General features: G+C 41.0%; 1 protein-coding gene across 1 annotated transcript in view; it reads left to right on the top strand.

Moving 5' to 3' along the window:
- PRORP (protein only RNase P catalytic subunit) overlaps window positions 1-19,153 on the top strand; it is a 50,142-nt gene that overhangs the window by 11,812 nt on the left and 19,177 nt on the right. Inside the window, exon 4 of the mRNA XM_061367565.1 lies at window positions 12,889-12,996. Coding sequence (XP_061223549.1) covers window positions 12,889-12,996 — 108 coding nt within the window. The remainder of the gene's footprint in view (window positions 1-12,888; window positions 12,997-19,153) is intronic.

Below are 19,153 nucleotides of genomic sequence, written 5' to 3'. Positions count from 1 at the left end.
TGGTCATTAGCTTATAGGTAAAGAGATAAGGGTAGGGTTAGTATTGCAATTGCAATTCTGTGCATTGATATCAAGCCTGAAGGGTTTTGAATCATGAAGATGTGCAGTCATAGGAGTCTAGGGAAACCTGCGAAGATGAGACAACATTTGCAGATAGGGTTGAACAGCTGCTGCTTTTCCGCCTCTACCCTGCCCAGTTCTCTGTCAGTATGGGCCACTGGACTTAGGCGAGTTTTGGTATTTGGTAGGGCAGAATCCTGCATTGCCTTTAGAGCCAGGTTTGCTGCTGTATCTTGTAATATCCACAAGGATAGAGGGGAGCTGGTCTGAGTGGGGATCAGGGTGAGCTGTGGGTTCATTTCAGTTTTAGTTTGCCTACAACTGAAGTTAGTCTGGGGGCAAGAGAGAACACTAGCCTCAGAGCTTGATCCAGTATTCAGTCTCGTAGGTCTAGTAAGCACAGAATAAAGACAGGTTATGGCCAGTGTTCAGACAATTGCAGTAGCAGAGTGCTCAGAGTCTGAGAGCACTGCAGGCCAAGTTGCAACTTTCATCCTGCTTACTTTCTGTCCTTTTGCCTCCATTTAGTTCAGGGTGGATATTACACTTCTCTTGTGATATGACCTACTAGTGGAGAAGGAACTCTGAGGAAGAAAAAGGAGGGGAAGAGAGGAGACCAAATGAGAAATGGTTGGTGAGAGACAAAGGCAGTTGTAATTTTTCTAAGGTTTCTCTTGTGTGTTCCCTTACCCCAGAGGCTCCCGATATTGGAAGCAAACAGAAGCACAGTCATTTGGCAGGAGGATAAACAACTTAGATGCTTCCTTAACAGCAAGAAGTAGACCTAGATGAAAACATTATAAATTCAGCACATATTTCTTTCCCTCAGTTACCTCAGTGTTAGAGAATCTTTCCTGGGGATGGGTCAGATCTGCTGGGGTGGTCCAAAGTCCTCCTTTTCTCAATTCACATAGCAAAGAATGAGTTGGGATTTCATTCAGGTCACTTGGTCTCCTCTGCCATTAAAATTAGGCCACCATGCAACACAAGAATGTTCTTTTCTTCCAGTCCACTGTCTAAACCTGTTTCATTGTCCTTTGCAGTCTTCTTAAACTTTGTCAAATCTGTATTTGGAAATTCTTCTAATGTGATGAATTCTTCATATTCCAGTTAGTGCAATCAAGTAAGAAGAAACTGGTTCTAGTCTTTTTTTTTGTTTTTGAACACCAGTTGCTTGGTTAAAGTGCAGTTGCTAACCTTAGCTTGTTTCCACTGTGTATCAACTGAAGATCTTGCTAAGGAAAATACAGACATGGATTGCTGATGCAGGGTTGTTTTTTTTTATCAGATCTGTATCTTCCTTACATTAATGAGAACTTAAAAAGAAATTGAGAGAAATAGAAAAACCTGAAGAATTTTGGGAAGGTTTTAGAGTGGCATACCTTGATAAAGTATTTCTTTTTTCCTGTTCGTTAGCTGATCACAGGGGCAAACAGGGCCATAACATTGAAGTCAGAACAGTAACTTTTAACTAAAGAATTAAACTAGTCTGAGTTATCTGAATAGCTGATTTTTGACATTAATTTATCAAGAACCTCTTGCACACCCGGTCCCGTACTTGCAGCTCATGCATTCCACTAAGGAGAGTCTTTGAGACATGTTTACATAATGCAGACTTCATACACCACCATCCTTCAGTTAAGAGTTCAGTGTCTCCAGATATTGCTAAGTTATGTGATAATAATTCTAAGTGAAATTAGTGTGAGCAACTGTTGATTTAAGACACTTTGAAGTGTTACCTTGTGGAACTTCAGCATTACCAAATAGTCCTTTACCAAATGGTAAAGGACCATCTTTGATCTGTTACCAAAAATCCTTCTAAGCTGGGGAGCTGGTCTCCAGCTGTTGTCAAAGACAGATTCTTCTGATGCTGCAGAGGCCTATGTGGAATTGTCTAATATAAAGCTTCATTATACTATATGATAATTACAATAGCTTAACAAGTTTATAACAATTTTATGTTATCTAGCCAATGCTTTATCTCTTAGGATTTGATTGGATTTGTTTTGGAACATAAGCAATTTCAGCAGATGTTTTCATTACATTGTGAGACTTTTTTAAGTTTCTTCAGAAATCTGTAAAAATAAGTGCACTTTTTTCCTGTATCATGCATTGTTTCATCTTTCTGATGCTAAATTTAATTTGCTGTTCATGATTGGCTTGGCTTCTGTGCCATCCCGTTTCCTAAATATCTGTAAAATACTTCATATATATGGGAATTATACAGAACTTTGAAAGATGCTGCTAATTTTTTAGCATGACCAATTGTTTTTTCTTCTCTGTCCTTTTTTTAATGCTATATTTAGTTCAGTATTTTAGTAGCTTGTTAATGGAGTCTTGTGTCAGGGTTGGCACTTTTTTAAATCTAATTAATGCCATCTGGTTCTATTTTACCTGCTTTTTCATTGACACAAGGAAAGAATTTTTAGGTACTCTTCTGTAAAAGCTGTGCACATTAAACTCTGACAGATCATATTATTCTAGAGGGCTTGTGCAATTTTTAGTGATCAGTTCAACCATATTGCTGGGTGCATGGGTTTAATTTTTCTGGATTGCTTATAGAAATTAAAATAGGGGTACAACATGTAGTGCTGTTCAGCTCCCCAGAACAGTTGCTTGAGATTGCAAATCTTAGCATATGCTTTTGGTAGCAGTGTGATTTTGAAACTAGTGTAACTAGCCTTACCACTGCCAGCTCTTCATTCCTGCCTCCTCTTGCCCCTGCAAGTGTGGCAGGAAACAAGCACAGCCCCATGGAAAGCAGGGTACAAACCTAGATGGCAGTACAATGTTTTGTGTTCTTGTGCATGTTTTTTCAGCTAGATCAGTTCCTTGTTCAGGTTCGCTTCAAATATTTGTACCAGCATAGCAGAGTAAGCATCATGGAGGTATATCTGACTGCCTGATTGCATTTCTCCACGTGGATATTATGGACTGTCTGTAATTAAGTGCTAGTCTGGCTAACTTAACTTCAAATGGTATCATATCTATGAAGTTTATCATACATTGCTTTTATATTATTCCACTGTCTTTCTATAATGCCTGTTACATTGTGTTTAAGCATTCAAGTCAATCTTTTCCTGGTTTATCATGCTGTTGGGTTGCTTGCCCTGAGACAAAAGGTTTTCAGAATAGAATCATACAATGGTTTGGGTTGAAGGGACCTTAAAGATGATCTAGTTCCAATCCCCCTGCCATGGGCAGGGATGCCTCACGCTAGATAAGGTTGCTCAAAGTCCTGTCCAACCTGGCCTTGAACACTGTCAGGGATGGGGCATCCACAGCTTCTCTGGACAACCTATGCCAGTGCCTCACCACCCTCACAGTAAAGAATTTCTCCCTAATGTCTAATCTAGCTCTACCCTCTTTCAGTTTGAAGTGATCCCCTCTTGTCACTATCACTACATGTCCTTGTAAAAAGTCTCTCTCCAGATTTCTTGTAGGCCCCCATTAGATACTGGAAGTCTGCTACAAGGTCTCTGCAGAGCCTTCTTTTCTGCAGGCTGAACAACCCCAGCTCTCTCAGCCTATTCTCATAGGAAAGGTGCTCCAGCCTCTGATCATCCTCATGGCTCTCCTCTGGACCTGCTCCAACAGGTTCACATTCCTCTTGAGTTGGGGGCCCCAGGGCTGAATTCAGTACTACAGATGAGGTCTTACAAGAGTAGAGTAGAAGGGAAGAGTCACTTCCCTTAACAGGCTGGCCATGCTCCTTTGCATGCAGCCCAGCGCATGGTTGGCTTTCTGGGCTGCAAGCGCAATAGTGTTTTTAATTTTGAAAGCCCTGTGAATTCAGAATATTTCTGCCTCTGCAAGGGTTTTTTTGTTTGTTTGTTTTAAAAGGAAGCTTGGCATGATGTGTTTCTATACTGTTGTATTTATGATGGCAGCCTTGCAAAGATGAGAGTATTTTTCCCCTAAGGACAGCAGCAGAAACTGCTTGTTCCTCCATGTTAAGTGTGCTTAGGAAGGACATTTCAGAAGTGCATTGCCTGAATTGTTGGAGGCCAGGTTTTGCATTGGCCTTGTGACTGACCCTCTGCCATCTGAGGTAGGCAGGCAAGAGCAAGTCCTGTGGCAGCACTGTCTGCAGGCAACACAGGGCACATCTCGGCCATGTCAGTGTGCCTGTGAATACCTTCCTGTTTGTGACAGTGTCTCTGAAGGCTTGCAGCCACAGGAGTTTGTGACTCCTGGAGTATTTGTTAGCTCTAAAAGCATGTAACAGAGGGCAAACAAACAGTGTGCAATCCAGAGTACACAGTGTTACCATACACAGTACTGAGACAAGCCTTCCTGCATATAAGGGTTCGAAGGGGATTTCCAGGCTTTGAAACTGAGGGAAATATTCAAACCCTTCAGGCATAGCAACAAACAGATTTAAAAGTACTCCAACAAGGCGCCTGGAAAAAAAATAATTGGCTGGATTTCAGTTTGACAGCTGAATTTCATTTCTCACGCTAATGCTCATTCCTGTTTTTCTTCTGATACCAAGAAACAGTGCTGAAAACAAAACAACCCCCCTCACTTTGTATTTTATACAACTGTTAAAAAGTGAATGTTTTCACTTCTCTAAAAGCTGCTCTTACGGTATTGCAAAACACCCTGTTTGATAATAAGGGTAGAGATACACAGTACTTAAGAGCAGTATAATATTCTGTTAATTATAATTTGCTCTTTTCTTGCACTTGAATATATTGTTATTTAATATGGAGAGGGGAAACAGTGCTTTTTCTGTTGTACAAAGCTTAAACTATTCTGAATGCTTCTGGAAACAATATATGTTGAATACTGTAGTTTTGCACTTAGTTTGACTTCAGTGTGTCCACCATTCCTGATGAGTGATCATAAATGTTATTGTTTAGAAACAGTGACAAGCAGCCTCTTCTGCAGTGATTTTAATAAGTTTTATTATGGTGTCCCCCACCCCTTTTTTTTTTTTCTTTTTCAAATACCATGTGTTGGCATGAACATAATATGCCTTTCTTGTATTTAAAAGTCCTCTATGGATTTCCTCATGTATCTCCTTTGTATCACAGTATCACAGTATGTTAGAGATTGGAAGGGACCTCAAAAGATCATCTAGTCCAATCCCCCTGCCGGAGCAGGAACACCTAGATAAGGTTACACAGGAACGTGTCCAGGCAGGTTTTGAATGTCTCCAGAGAAGGAGACTCCACAACCTCCCTGGGCAGCCTGTTCCAGTGTTCTGTCACCCTCACTGAGAAGAAGTTTCTTCTCAAGTTTAAGTGGAACCTCTTGTGTTCCAGTTTGTACCCATTGCCCCTTGTCCTATCATTGTTTGCCACTGAGAAGATCCTGGCTCCATCCTCATGACACTCCCCCTTTATATATTTATGTATGCTAATAAGGTCACCCCTCAATCTCTTCTTCTCCAAACCATGGAGACCCAGCTCCCTCAGTCTTTCCTCATAAAGGAGATGCTCCACTCCCTTAATGATCTTAGTTGCCCTGCGATGGACCCTCTCCAGCAGGTCCCTGTCCTTCTTGAACTGAGGGGCCCAGAACTGGACACAGTATTCCAGATGCAGTCTCACCAGGGCAGAGTAGAGGGGAAGGAGGACCTCTCTCGACCTACTAACCACCCCCTTCTAATACACCCCAGGATGCCATTGGCCTTCTTGGCCACAAGGGCACAGTGTCGGCTCATGGTCACCCTGTCGTCCACTAGGACCCCCAGGTCCCTCTCCCCTACACTGCTCTCTAACAGGTCGTTCCCCAACCTATACTGGAACCTGGGGTTGTTCCTGCCCAGATGCAGGACTCTACACTTTCCCTTGTTATATTTCATCAAGTTATTCCCTGCCCAACTCTCCAGCCTGTCCAGGTCTCACTGGATGGCAGCACAGCCTTCTGGCGTGTCGGCCACCCCTCCCAGCTTAGTGTCATCAGCAAACTTGCTGATAGTACACTCAATTCCCTCATCTAAATCATTGATGAATATATTAAATAATACTGGTCCCAGTACCGACCCTTGAGGCACTCCACTAGATACAGGCCTCCAACTAGACTCCGCCCCATAGACTACAACTCTCTGGCTTCTCTCCTTCAGCCAGTTCACAGTCCACCTCACTACCCAATCATCCAGACCACACTTCCTCAATTTAGCTGCAAGGATGCTGTGGGAGACTGTGTCAAACGCTTTGCTGAAGTCAAGGTAGACCACATCCACCGCTCTGCCATCATCCATCCACTGTGTTATTTCCTCATAAAAGGCTACAAGATTGGTCAAGCATGACTTCCCCTTGGTGAAACCATGTTGACTGCCCCTCATAACCCTCTTATCCTTGATATGCCTTAAGATGGCACCAAGGATAAGGTGTTCCATCACTTTCCCAGGAATGGAGGTGAGGCTGACTGGTCTATAGTTACCCGGGTCCTCCTTCTTGCCCTTTTTGAAGACAGGAGTGACATTTGCTTTCCTCCAGTCCTCAGGCACCTCTCCCGTTTCCCAAGACTTGGTAAAGATGATGGAGAGTGGTCTAACAATGACCTCCGCCAGTTTCCTCAGCACCTGTGGGTGCATCCCATCTGGACCCATGGATTTATGGATGTCCAGATTGCTCAACTGGTCTCTAACCCATTCCTCATCGACTGAGGCAAACCGCTCCGTTGACCTGTCTTCATCTGAGGTCTCAGCGGTACAGGGCTCTTCAGGACTGCCTCCGGCAGAGTAGACAGAGACAAAGAAGGCATTCAGTAACTCTGCCATCTCTGTATCTTCTGTCACCAGGGCACCCGTCCCGTTCATCAGTGGGCCTACATTGCCTCTGGTGTTAGTTTTATCTGCCATGTATTTGAAAAAGCTCTTTCTGCTGTCCTTGACCCCTCTCGCCAGCTTTAATTCCAAGGAGGCCTTAGTCATCCTAGCTGCCTTCCTACATCCTTTAGCAGCAGCCTTATATTCCTCCCAAGTGGCCAGCCCCTCCTTCCATGACCTGTAAACTCTCCTCTTCCACTTGAGCATACCGAGCAATTCCCTATTTAGCCACGCAGGTCTCCTGACCCTCTTCCTTGACTTCCTACGTGTTGGGATGCTCTGATCTTGAGCTCGGAAAAAGCAGTCCTTGAATGCCAACCAACTGTCTTGGGCCCCTTTCCCTTCAAGCAGCCTAGCCCATGGGATTTCCCCTAGCAATCGCTTGAAAAGGCCAAAGTTTACCCTGCTAAAGTCCAGGGTTGCAATTCTACTTGCTATTCTACTGGTCCTACCACACAAGATCCTGAATTCCACCAGCAATGTTTGTTATATTGCTTTGGGTTTTGGCATGTAGATTAGTAGATGTTTTGGATTCTTGAAGAATGTTAACAATACCATGATTATTATTTCTAGTTGCCAACATATTTCATATTCAGGCTTGAGGAGGAAAGCACTCCAGTGACCTAACTTTCCTGTGATCTGAAATGTGTCATACCCTTACATCCATTACAGACATTAAAATTAGTTCAGAATATTTGTTTGAATTACTCATTGCTCTTATCAAAGTACATGCTTGTTTAGCTATGTTTTCTTTGTTTTGTCTTCATTGTAATGTTTATTAACCATATTTAACATAGTAAATCTGTGAATACTAATAATAAATTCCACTCCTCATTTTTGTTGTGCTTTTGAGGCTTGTAGCATGTGTGTGTGTGCTGGTATTGGAAGAAAAACACATTTCCTTTTATAAAGGTATTACAGAAGTTGAAATACTATTAATACTCTTACAGAAAAGTCCTATTTTCAGATTTATTACTACTGCTGTCACACAGCCAATATTACTGGCTCTGTAAGCCAGACTTTTGAAGTCTGAGGTCACGCTTTTTTGAGTTTTTCAGTGAATTTTTTAAAATGGCAAAGCCAGTCTTCTTTCCTTTCTTACTCTTTTCTCCCTCTCCCTCTCCTTTCTTTCCTTCTCAAACGATAATTCCTATACTTCTGTTTTTTAAAACCAACCTCTATCTCTTGTTTTGCTGGAGTACCCTCAGTTGAGAGATACAGAATGTTGTAGTTTCACAATCCAGTCAGTTCCCATAGGTTGCCCTGGCTATGCTAAAAGGTGATCTCCATAGTCTCACAAGGCTTATTCTCATTCCATGTCCTGGCTGGATTTTCTTGCCAGGACAGACCTCTGTGCTTTGACCTGAACAGAAGAACTATTGCAGGCTAAAGGCTGTTATATCGGCTCAGTTCACCCATTTCAATCTTTATCCATGTGCCAACAAATACGTATGTGTCGGTAGAGAAGGGGACAAGGCTAGTAATGAATGGCTGAGAGAAAGGAGAAGATAGAAGCACCTCTTTCTGTATCAGCACCAGTATGTACCAATATAAAATGATGGTGAAATAGCATGAGTCATCCAGCTGGTGTGGAATACCAAAGAAATGTGAGACTGTTTTGGGTTTTTGCTGAGATGTGAGTGGACTTGAGCCACCCGCATGCTAGTGGTTAAACAAAAAGTTGGTTTAAATGTCTTTAATTCAATCATAGGTTTGTTATGGTTCACTCTTAGTTCCAAATTGATTTGCCAGGAGAAGTTTTCTTAGCAGAAGGTGTGGTGAATCATTTCTAACAGTTGCGTAGTTGGCATTCCCCTATTTTCCCAGCTAGGCAATGAATGAAATCAGGTGGTATTTTTTTAAATTCCCTTTTCTTCTGTACATGGTGTGAAACCGGACATCGCCGGAGGCTCCCATGAGCATCCTGCACATATTCCTGCTGCGGGGAGGCATGTTGCTGAGGTAACAGCCGGGATGCATTGCAACACTTTCCTGTGGCTCCCGAGCATTAAGAGGTTCATGTCAGTAAGCAATGATGCATGTGTTTTTTTATGGTTTGGCCCTTCAGTTGTGAACTCTGTTGAAGCAAATTTGGGTAGCATTTCCAAGGCTGGGAGAATGGACTGTTCCTTGGAAACTTTGTGACATGTACCCAGTCAGATCAGGCTAGAAATCAGTGTAAGGTTTGCTGCGCTAGACAGAAATATTTTACTACTTGTTGGTGTGTTGAAGGGGTTCATCAGAAGAGCCCCTTGTTGTGTTTCACAGGACATTTCCCTGTAGGTATGTAGGGGTGTATGTAAACGATGTGTTGCATTGTCCATTTGGAAGGGGAAGCCTGTATGAATAGCTCACTTCTTTTTGCCTAAAGGACAACCTTCATGTCACTGTTGTACTGCATTTACAATTACTGTGTCTGGTTTCTCGTGATCAGCTGTACCCTAGCTGCATCAGTGCTCTACTTCATTTACTGCTTATAAACATCTTACAGTTGGTTAGGAAATATCTTTAGAGAATTGTGGGTGAATCAACTCTTTATTACTGTGGCTGTAAGATCTGCATAAAATCCAGACAAATCCTGATCTTTGAATGGTAAGCATCCTTCACATTGCTTACTTTCTCTCTTTGTGGTGGGTTGACCCTGGCTGGATGCCAGTTGCACACCAAGCCTCTCTCAGTCCCCTCTTCAACAAGACAGGGGACTGGGGTGGGGAAGGGAGGAAGAGAAAAAAAGAAGTTGAAAAACTTGTCAAGATAAAGGCAGTTTAATGAAGCAAAAGTAAAGACTTGTGTACAGAAGCAAAGGAATGCAGAAGATTTATTTTCTACTTCCCATCAGCAGGTGATGTCTGGCCACTTCCCAGGAAGCAGGGGTTCAGTATGTGTAGTGGCTCTGGAAGACAAACATCGTAATAATGAATGTCCCACACCCCCTTTCTCTTAGCTTTCATAGCTCAGCAGATGCCGTATGGTATGGAGTATCCCTTTGGTCAGTCTGGGTCAGCTGTCCTGGCTATGTCCCCTCCAAGATCTTGCACACCCCCAGCCTGCTGGTGAGGCGGGAATGTTGGAGAGTCAGCTACCACCTTTCTAGCTACCAATACAAAGCATAGCACTGTGAGGGCTGATATGGGACAAATTAACTCTGCCTCAGCATATAAAATACACTCTTATAGTGTGTGTTTGAATAACCATTTCTGCTGCATCTGGATGATGTAGCCTGCTGCTTGTTCCCAGGCTTTGCCCTTTTCCTTCACTGTATCTAGAGAGGATAGGAAATATGGCCACTTGAAAATTGTCTCTCAGGGGAGTAGCCTGGAACTTCTCTGTCATTCTTTATGTTTTGTTTTGTTTTTTTCGGGAAAGGAGCACTCTTGTGTGTTGCTGTGGAAATATGGCTAGTGAAGAGTAAATGAACCAATCCTTGGGGATTTTTAGTCCATCTAAGGCTTCTCACTGGAGTCTTCTGTATTTGGTGACATAAATTAAACTTGGCTATTTGTCTTCTCCACTTACTCTGCTGTTAACTCCTCATTTCCCTGTGTGGATAAGCATCTCCTATACCAGCAAACCATCTCTCCCTGTGTACTGAACAGTTTACTGGTAATGAGGCAAAGCAATTGAGCAGATCTGGGAAGCTGACAGGAACACACTGCCAAGTACCTGTTGAGAATGGAATAGGAGACATGAACAGGAGGAGATGGCAGGAAAAAGCAGGGTGGCCAAGGTTACAATGCTGAAAAAGCTGCAGCATCTCCCCACCTCTAAAAGTAAACCCGAGAGAAGCAGGAGCTGGTTTCTCAGAGGTGCTGAGACTCTCCTGGTGCCTCTCAGCAGGACAATCCTGGCAGCTCCTGCTCCATCTGCCCTGCTGGGAGAGAGGGAGCCAAGCAGAGTGGGCAGAAGGGAGGGCTGACCCACCAAGCTCCTCTGATGCTCCCCCAGCTCGTACTGTAGTGTTCCCTTGACAAAGCACTCCACTCTGCACATCAGAGAAAACTCACCCCTTCAGGAACTGCTTTAGAACTATTGTCACTTGAAATAAAATACCACTTTAAAAGTTCTCCACAAAATGTTTGTTTTGTATTGAACCAAGCCCTTAAAAACAAGATTACATGTACACTATACTTTATAAAAATGGCTACTTGACTGTAACTATGTTACTTCAAATAATACTGGCATTTGTTGACATTAGGAAAACAGTGTTCTGTTACTGTTTACTGTGTGTTTTTTGTCTGCTTCTACTTCCTTCTGACTTTTCTATCTTCACTCATCTTTGTCTCAAAGCTCTATTTTACCTTCATTCAGTCTTTGTGAATTTTCCATCCTTTTATCTTTCCCATGTTTCAGATAGCCACCCAGTATTCTGATTTTGAACCATGGGGAAGTCTACTGAATGGCACAAGTCTGAAGTCAGGAATCCTTGTTATTTGGGTTTGCATTTGTTTATACTTCCCCTCCCTGCCACTGCCTTTGCTAGTGACTTTCTGTGTCTTGGTGTCTCTATCAGGCGGCAATAAGAATATTCATCTATATAAATACATTAAGATTGGGGCTGGGGGGTTAAGAGGAAACACTTCACAAGTGCCAACAATTTCTTTTTGTTTGAGATGATAATTTTCTTGCCCAGCTTTTTATACTTTCTCAATAATAACATTTAAGCCATGAAAAAATGAAAGACAACATAAAAAGCAGTTGATTCTGGTGGTGCTAGACTGAGCCCTGTGTTGTCTGTGTTCTCATCAGTGTGCTTTTGACCAGTACGCTTCTGTTCACTTGGAAATTATGCCTGGAATTTTAACATCTGAGTGAGACATCCTTATCTTACTTGGTGGTTTGTGCTTTTAATACAAGTCACTCTTCTCCTGGTATAGTTTGTCTTAAGCATTCTGACTAAATTCGAAATCAGTGATCATTTGTTACTGCCTGACAGCAATGTATTTTCTGGACAAATAAATTCTTTCTTTCATTCCTTTCTCTGAGGAGGAATTAAATATATTGTTTGGATGCTGAGGGGATGTTTTTTATTTAGACTTACATGTTGCCATATGGCTACATCAGAGAAAACAGGATTAGAAGAGTGCTTCTTCAATTTAGAGCAGAAGGCATGAAATTGCAATTGTTTTGAGTTCCTATAAAAATTCATTTATAGCCTGGGGCTCTGAGACCTCTGTTACCAATAAATAAGTCTTTCTTGTTAGTAAAAAGGTCATTTATGAAATCAGTCACTGCCCACCAGGATGGCTTAGGGTTCCTATGCCTATTAAAAACAGTCAGAAGCAGGAAGTAGAAATCTTACACAAGGGTCTGCTAAAAACACTAAATCTTTCCTCAAATCAAGGGAGAAATTCCTGAAGATTTTATTAAAACTTCATATTCTGTACTCCTCCTGTGGGGGTCTCAAGCCTAAGCAATTGCGGTTTTCCTTCCATTGGAAGTTCTAGATAGATGCTGTTGGTTTGCTCAATCACTGCCTTATGTTTCTGACCTAGTAAGAAAGTCCATTGTTTTGCTAGCCTTAAAGCTGCATATTTCTCACAAATGGAATGCTGTGTGTCTAAATGTATGTTTATAAAATGTATGTTTATATAAATATTGGATGGCATTCAGAGATCTCAGAATTCTTACAGACAAACTAAGTATGATGCTTATTTTACATTTGGAAATGTTAAGAGTAATAGAATTACACTACTAGTTTGTAAAGTTGCTTTGTTTTGCAGCTGTTGTGTAACAGTAACTATAGCATGTATCCTTATAAAAGTGTACAGTTTGGATTATAATTCTGAAAATCTGGATGACTGTAAACTTTTGGGTCTTAGTTGTAATTTAAAATTATATTGGAAGTACCTACTGTAACACGGCTTTTAAAGATTTTTTTGTGTATGCAGTTGATTTACTAAATATGCAAGTAAACATGTAAGGTGTAACCAGCAAAGGGAAAGTGAGAGATTAGGCTTTGTTTCTTTTCTTTTACTACAAAATGAATGAGGCCTCTTTCTGTTAACATAGTCTTCCCCTGTATGTGTTTCTTTCTTTTTTTGTTTCAGGAATTTGAAGCCTTTCAAAAATTTGTGGAAAATCGACTTCCATTTGATATTGTTATTGATGGACTCAATGTTTCCCACATAAACACCAGAAAGATGCAGTGTGAAAATGTAAGTGCTGGTTAAATATTCATCAAGAGTTTTGTGTATGCTGATTGTATTGTAAACCAGTGAGTGCCTCATTATTACTTATCCTCTTGAGGAACTGATGAGGCAATTTGTAGCACATGTTACAATGAAGTTCAAAGTTATCTAAATTTCATAAATTAAAAATTATCCATGGGAAGATGTTTTTTCTTACATATTTAACTGCATTACCCATAAAAAAAAATCATACCTAAATTTCCTCATGTATCCAGTGCTCATAGTTAGAGCTGAGGTAAGTGTTAGTAGGATATGCACTCTATGTGTGTTTTCATAGTAATAAGGATTTTAGGGAATAGACTTAATCTACCATATAGAAAATTTAGTCTAATATAGTTATGCTGGGAAGAGTTCTCAAAATAACACCTTTCTGACTTCAAACCACATCCTGTACAAGTTTAAACTTATTTCACTTCCTATTGCCTTAAGCTCTGGAGTTCTGTGCTTAGAAGGGCAGCTCAGGCTGGCTTCAGTTCTGTTCACTTGGTGATTTGTAGAAGAATAATCCTGCTTTTTTACCAATACTTATTTTTGAGAATTCTTGGTACTGCATATTGTCATTTCACTAAGAAGGGGCTTAAGGATGGGGTTTTTTTGGTCAATCAAATATTTACTTTAAATTAGGAGCAACAAAGTAGCTGCTCAAATTCCAAAGGCAGAATTTAAATTTTCATGCTTTTGTAATTCAAACTAAGTTATAAATGAACTTGATAACAAAGGAATAAGTTTTAACTTGATAAAAGAAATAAGTTTTTGTTCTAAGTTTTGCTTTAAAACTGATCTTAAGCAGGATGTGCTTTCATATATGTAGATAAATGCAGCTGAGCTAGGGAGGTTAGATAAACTTGCTGGAAGATGCTTGTTTGAGAGAGGCAGAGAAGTTTCATGAGGTACTGGCTCATGAAGAGGGTACTTTCCTTACTATGAAAATAGAAAAGGAAGTTTACAAGTTGTTTGGATGGGATCAGGGAGGAAGTGCTGATTATCTGGGACAAATCCCAGGCAGCATGTAGTGGCACAGTGTTTTAAGATCTAGAAAGATAGATCTATGTCGCCAAAGAAGGGGAGAAGAAATGAATGTCCTTCCTCAGTGCATGCCTGTTCCCAGTGTGGGGCTTTGAACAGGATCCTGAATGGTCTCTAAAAGCTGTATGCAGCGGAACAAAGAGACAGCCTGGTTTTGACAGATAATTACTGCTGGTTTCTGACCAGAAATCTTACTAGGAGGTATCAGTATGCTGAGCAGCATAATCTGCCTTTGAGTTCCCCCTTAGTTTATGCTATATTGGAAGGACTCCGGCATCAATGTTGCCATGGAGCTCCAGAAGGACTGTATGGAGACATCAACTTTCCATTTAGATTGTTCCATACACATACAGGTCAGATCCCTCTTGAATCCCATTTATTTACAGGTGAAGAGGGTTTTTAGGAAAATCTGCCTTTCCTTCCTGCACAACAGAACAGAAACATGGCCTCACCTCATCTTACCTCCAGAATAAGATTCTCTTAGCTAAAGTTTGTTTTATGAGCTGTGTTGCTGTTAATTACTACTGCATTTTGTCATGCACAAAATATGTTAATTATTGGAGTTTCTGCCAGTGGATCTTTTGCTGCTCCAGTTACCTGTATTCTGTCTTTAAGAGTGTGAAGTCATTACTTGAGCTAGGACGGACGTGCTCATTACTCTTGCCTTATACCTGTAGATATTCACTGGCTGATAGTACCTTTTTTGGCATGGGAAATGTGTATTTGCACTTTGAGCAACAAATGAGTTCCTTCCCTGCCCAAAAGTAATACTCCTCTAAACACATGAACTACTGAAGATTTTTTCCTGTATTGAGCCTTTCTGTTACTTGAAATAACTTTTTAATTGTTTTCATGATAGAAGTTTTGATACACAATTACAGTGTTAACTATGGAGTTAACTGTTTTTCCAACTGGAAACATTGTTTAAACGTAAGATCATGCTGGATACTAGCGAATCTGGGTTGGTTTTTTTTTCTTCATGGCTGAACTCCTGTGTTGTAACATGTCAGGAAAGGACTGTGTCTTTGTTCTTATTTCGGATACTTTTGACAACAAGCATGCATTCGTGTTTTCTTGCTCTTTTTTCAAGACTGCTAAAAACAGAAAGGAAAAAAAAAACCCTAGACCAACAAAGCAGAGCAATCCCTTCTTCTGTCTCTAAACTATTCTTCCAGATGAGGGAGGGAAGGCCACGGGAATCTTTGCATGTGTTGCCTTCCCTGGTTACTGGTGTTGCTGCCAAGTAATCTCCTATATGCCACTGTTGACCTTGCGGAATGCTGTCGTATGCCCTTTAAGGGGCTGACTGCCACAAAACATCCTCTTTTGGAGGCTGCTGTCCTCACACCAGTGGCAGCTGAATGAAAAATGTGGAGTGCCAGGTCTGGGACACTCACAGCCTTTAATAAAACTCTTCAATGTACACAGGGAAACATAGTGCAGAACTGAGAGGATGGACAGGGCAAATAAACGCAATAGAATTTGGCGACAAAGCACAAAGGATGGGAAAAGCCAAGAGTGAAGGCTGCTGCAGTCAAACTTGCCGGCTAGGATAACATGACCGCCCCATTTTGAAAGGGGCACGCTGTGACTCTTTAGTGACCTCTTCTGTTCGACTTGAGAGATAATAATGGAGCAGGATTTCCAAGGATCTGTGTTAAAAGCTGCCCAAGCCATGTTTTACTTGGCTAAAAGCTAAATTAAGTCTCCAGGTGGGAGTCAGTCTGTGCTCTTTCCAAGGCTTCATTACTGCAGCTGTCAGACCCAGTCAGGATATTGTTTTATACTTTTCTGCTCCAGTGTATAGTTAATATGAAGCAATGGTTGAAAGAGTAAAAAAAATGAGACTGTTCTCCATTTATAACACACTGTAAGCATTATTATTTGCAATTTGGTAGGGCTTTTTTTGATTGTGTCCCTTATATGATTTAGAGTGAACAGCAAAATAAAGGGCATTGTTAAACACAGAAGGCCTAAGATTATGTGACAATTTAACAGAAAGTACTGTTCCACTTTGTGATTTAGCTTTAAGAACTGTAACTGTTTTGCTGAAGACCAACTCTAGCTAACTCTTAGTCATATGATTAAAACAAGAAAAAATTGATAAAATATGCCTTTCTGTTCTCAAACATCCTAACATTTGTAGTTCCATTTAGGCATTCCTTAGGCATCTTGGAGAGGGGCTGGGCTGTGTGGACAAGGCACAAGTACCTTGAGGGATGAGGAGAAGTTAAAAAAGCAGAAGTTGAAGGAATGATTTTTGCTCATTCAATTCCCAGAGTATTCTGACATTCTGGAAAACTAGATATGTGACTTCCAGTAGCCCCAGGCAACCTCAGTCCTCACAGCCAGCACTTAGCAGATCATCATGAATATTATTGACTTGGCAGATTTACAGGAACATCCTGTGGTAGTTTCTCTGGTACATGAGACTGTCAGTTTGTAATTACAGTCCCTTTTTTTCCAGGTTGGTTTTATACTAGGTCTGCTTCCTGGTACAAATCACCATGTGACAGCATCAATTACTGACAAAAAGAGGAGGTAGCATGAGGGTGGGAACAAAGATTTTTGAGGGCTAGGGAATGGTGAGAGCATCTGATTTGAAGGCACTGTAAAACTGTAACACTGGGTATTAGCCAGCACCTTGTGTCAGCAATTTGCCTCCTTACTGCAGCATTTTAAATTAGACATGAAAGTTAACTACCAATTAAAAGTATTATAGACTGGGAATTGGTTTTGCTATATAATCCAGACAATAGAAACAAACTCCCATAAAGTCTAAAATCATTAAATATTGTTTTTCTTCAGTTTTGGGGTATTTTGCATTCTGATGCTGTCCAAAACTGTACCTGATGTGTGTTTGCCTTGATGAGTTAGTCACTGTACTGCAGAAATGGTAGTTTATAAACTGAGGAATTCTTGAAGTTTAACTAAGCAGAGTTGATTCAGGCTGTATCATGACTCTGAGTTAATCCTTTCTTCCAGAAGTACCTAGTTACGTAAATCCCTAGCCAGCACAATGGCATTTGGAACTCCCTGTCCTCTGCTGCCGTAACTCCCTGTAGTGCCCCCACCTTTCACCTTGCAAAGGTCAAGAGTGGGAATTTCCATACACAAATTGTTCAGTTCTCTTACTATACACAAACTGTTACATAATTATTAAGTGCGGTTTTTTTTCCTGGATATCACAATTTTCTGTAGAAGTATTCCTTGGAAGTGAGGGGGAATCCAGATGCAAGCAGGATATCTAGGCTCTGGAGCAGTTCACTTTGCTTGTGGGTGAGGAGTGAAGGGACTACGAGGAGCTGTGCTCCAGCTACCCCTAGAATTTGAAGGGCCTAGGTAGGGGATGAGGGAAGGGTAAGAGAGCACAATCAGCAAGTGCCATTTAGAAAATACTTAGCTGTTTTTAATTTACACTGAGGTTAGTTCATTGCAAATGAGGTATCAGTCAGCTCCTTTTTTAGCTGGTACCCATCTGGTGCTAGACGTAACTGAATATGCATTTCAAATGTGTGTTGGATCAAAGCTAACTCACAATTCCCTTCTTCAAATAGTTTGGCAGTTGGGGTCAGCTTTGCCCTAACTTTACCCTCTCTGATCTCTATATTAAACTCAGACATCTGAAAGACTGGTGAAATAGTTCCAGATTGAGTTTCATAAGGCTGACAAAAGGAGTAGTTTTTGCTCTTGGCAGATTGTTCAAAGTGGTTGCTTCCCAAACTTAATCAGCATCTCTATAAATGGACTACATAAGTTCATATAATTCCCCTGTAAGTTGCAGTATGCCTGTACAACAGCTGACAGAGCCAGATCCTTGTTGTTCCGCTCCCATCCCATCCCAGTCTGGTGACAGCATCAGGCATGCCACCCCTACTGCACTTCCTGCATGCAGCAGCAGCCAGCCCTGCCAGCAAAGCCACCAGACTTGCCTTCCCACACCTCTCACAGGCTGCCACAAAAAAACGGGCTGTGCCTGTTGTACTTGGGATGCTTTGTGACAGGCAGAGGGGACAGGACTTGCCTTGCAACTGTTCCTTTTCTCTTCCAGGGAAACAGCAGCAGACCTGTTGAGTGAAGGCTGCTCTGAATTGGGGAAGAGCTGACTAAAGAAATTACGTGGTCCCAACTAGCATAGTAATCACGTGAACACATTATTGCCTTTTGGTTTTCCAAATATTAATTATTTTAAAAATAATATTTGTCAAGGTGATTTAAAGTTTCAAACTAATATTGCAGTTTTAGTTATTCTAGTGGTTCTGTAATAATTATTCTTGGACTCCATGCCTACTTTAGCAGTATGGAAAAGAGTGGGTAGAGAGAGGTTGCTGCCATGAAAGTTCAGTTCAGAACTGTTGCTTTGGTATGTACTTTATTCACATTTTCAAGGCTCATTTTCCAAATATCAGGACAGAAATAATTCTTCAAATAAGGTTAAAGTTAAAAAAGAGGAGAAACAAACAAAAGACTCCAAGCAAAGAAGGTACCTATGACCCATCGTTCTCTTGGGTTAGTAACCCAAATCAATTTTGAAGCATAATTTTGTTTCTTCGAAATTTTTTTTCTGTGCCTATAAATCTTCTGTGATGAAAAAGGGGGAAAAAAGTATTAGAGTAAAAATAAAACTTTCCTGCTTATTGAAAATTATTTTGAGGTGATGAAACAAAGAAATCAACTCCTGTTCATATGTATGTAGTTGACAAATACATGTAGTAACATGCTCAGGTTTTCATGTGGTAATTTTTTCCAGTCTTCAAGTCTGTCTTAACTGTGCAACGTGCCCATGCCTATGAGAGATCAACTGCACAATCAGCGATACAAAATATGAGCTCTGCTGTATGAGCTGTCCTGCAAAAACAAGCAGGTATCAATAAATTTGAACCCAAAAAAGTCATTCTTGGAAAAGAATTTTTTTCTTCTTTGGCTCATTTGGCAGCATCTGTGATTTGTTCAAGTACTTTACTGTCTGTAAATGAAGCAAGAATTAAGTAGATCCATGAGTCATTCTCTGTTCAGAATCAATACATCCACCAAAGGTCTTATTTGTCATACTGTGACAATTCATCAATTCTTCCTCCCACCAATTCTTGTCTTTCCA

Source organism: Neopsephotus bourkii, unplaced genomic scaffold (assembly GCF_033783945.1).
Source record: "Neopsephotus bourkii isolate Nb327-2 ecotype Australia unplaced genomic scaffold, CSIRO-AGI_Nbou_v1 NB_1388, whole genome shotgun sequence".
Lineage (NCBI taxonomy): Eukaryota > Metazoa > Chordata > Aves > Psittaciformes > Psittacidae > Neopsephotus > Neopsephotus bourkii.
Note: the sequence above shows the minus strand (reverse complement) of the source record. Positions and strands in the feature narration are given on the sequence as shown.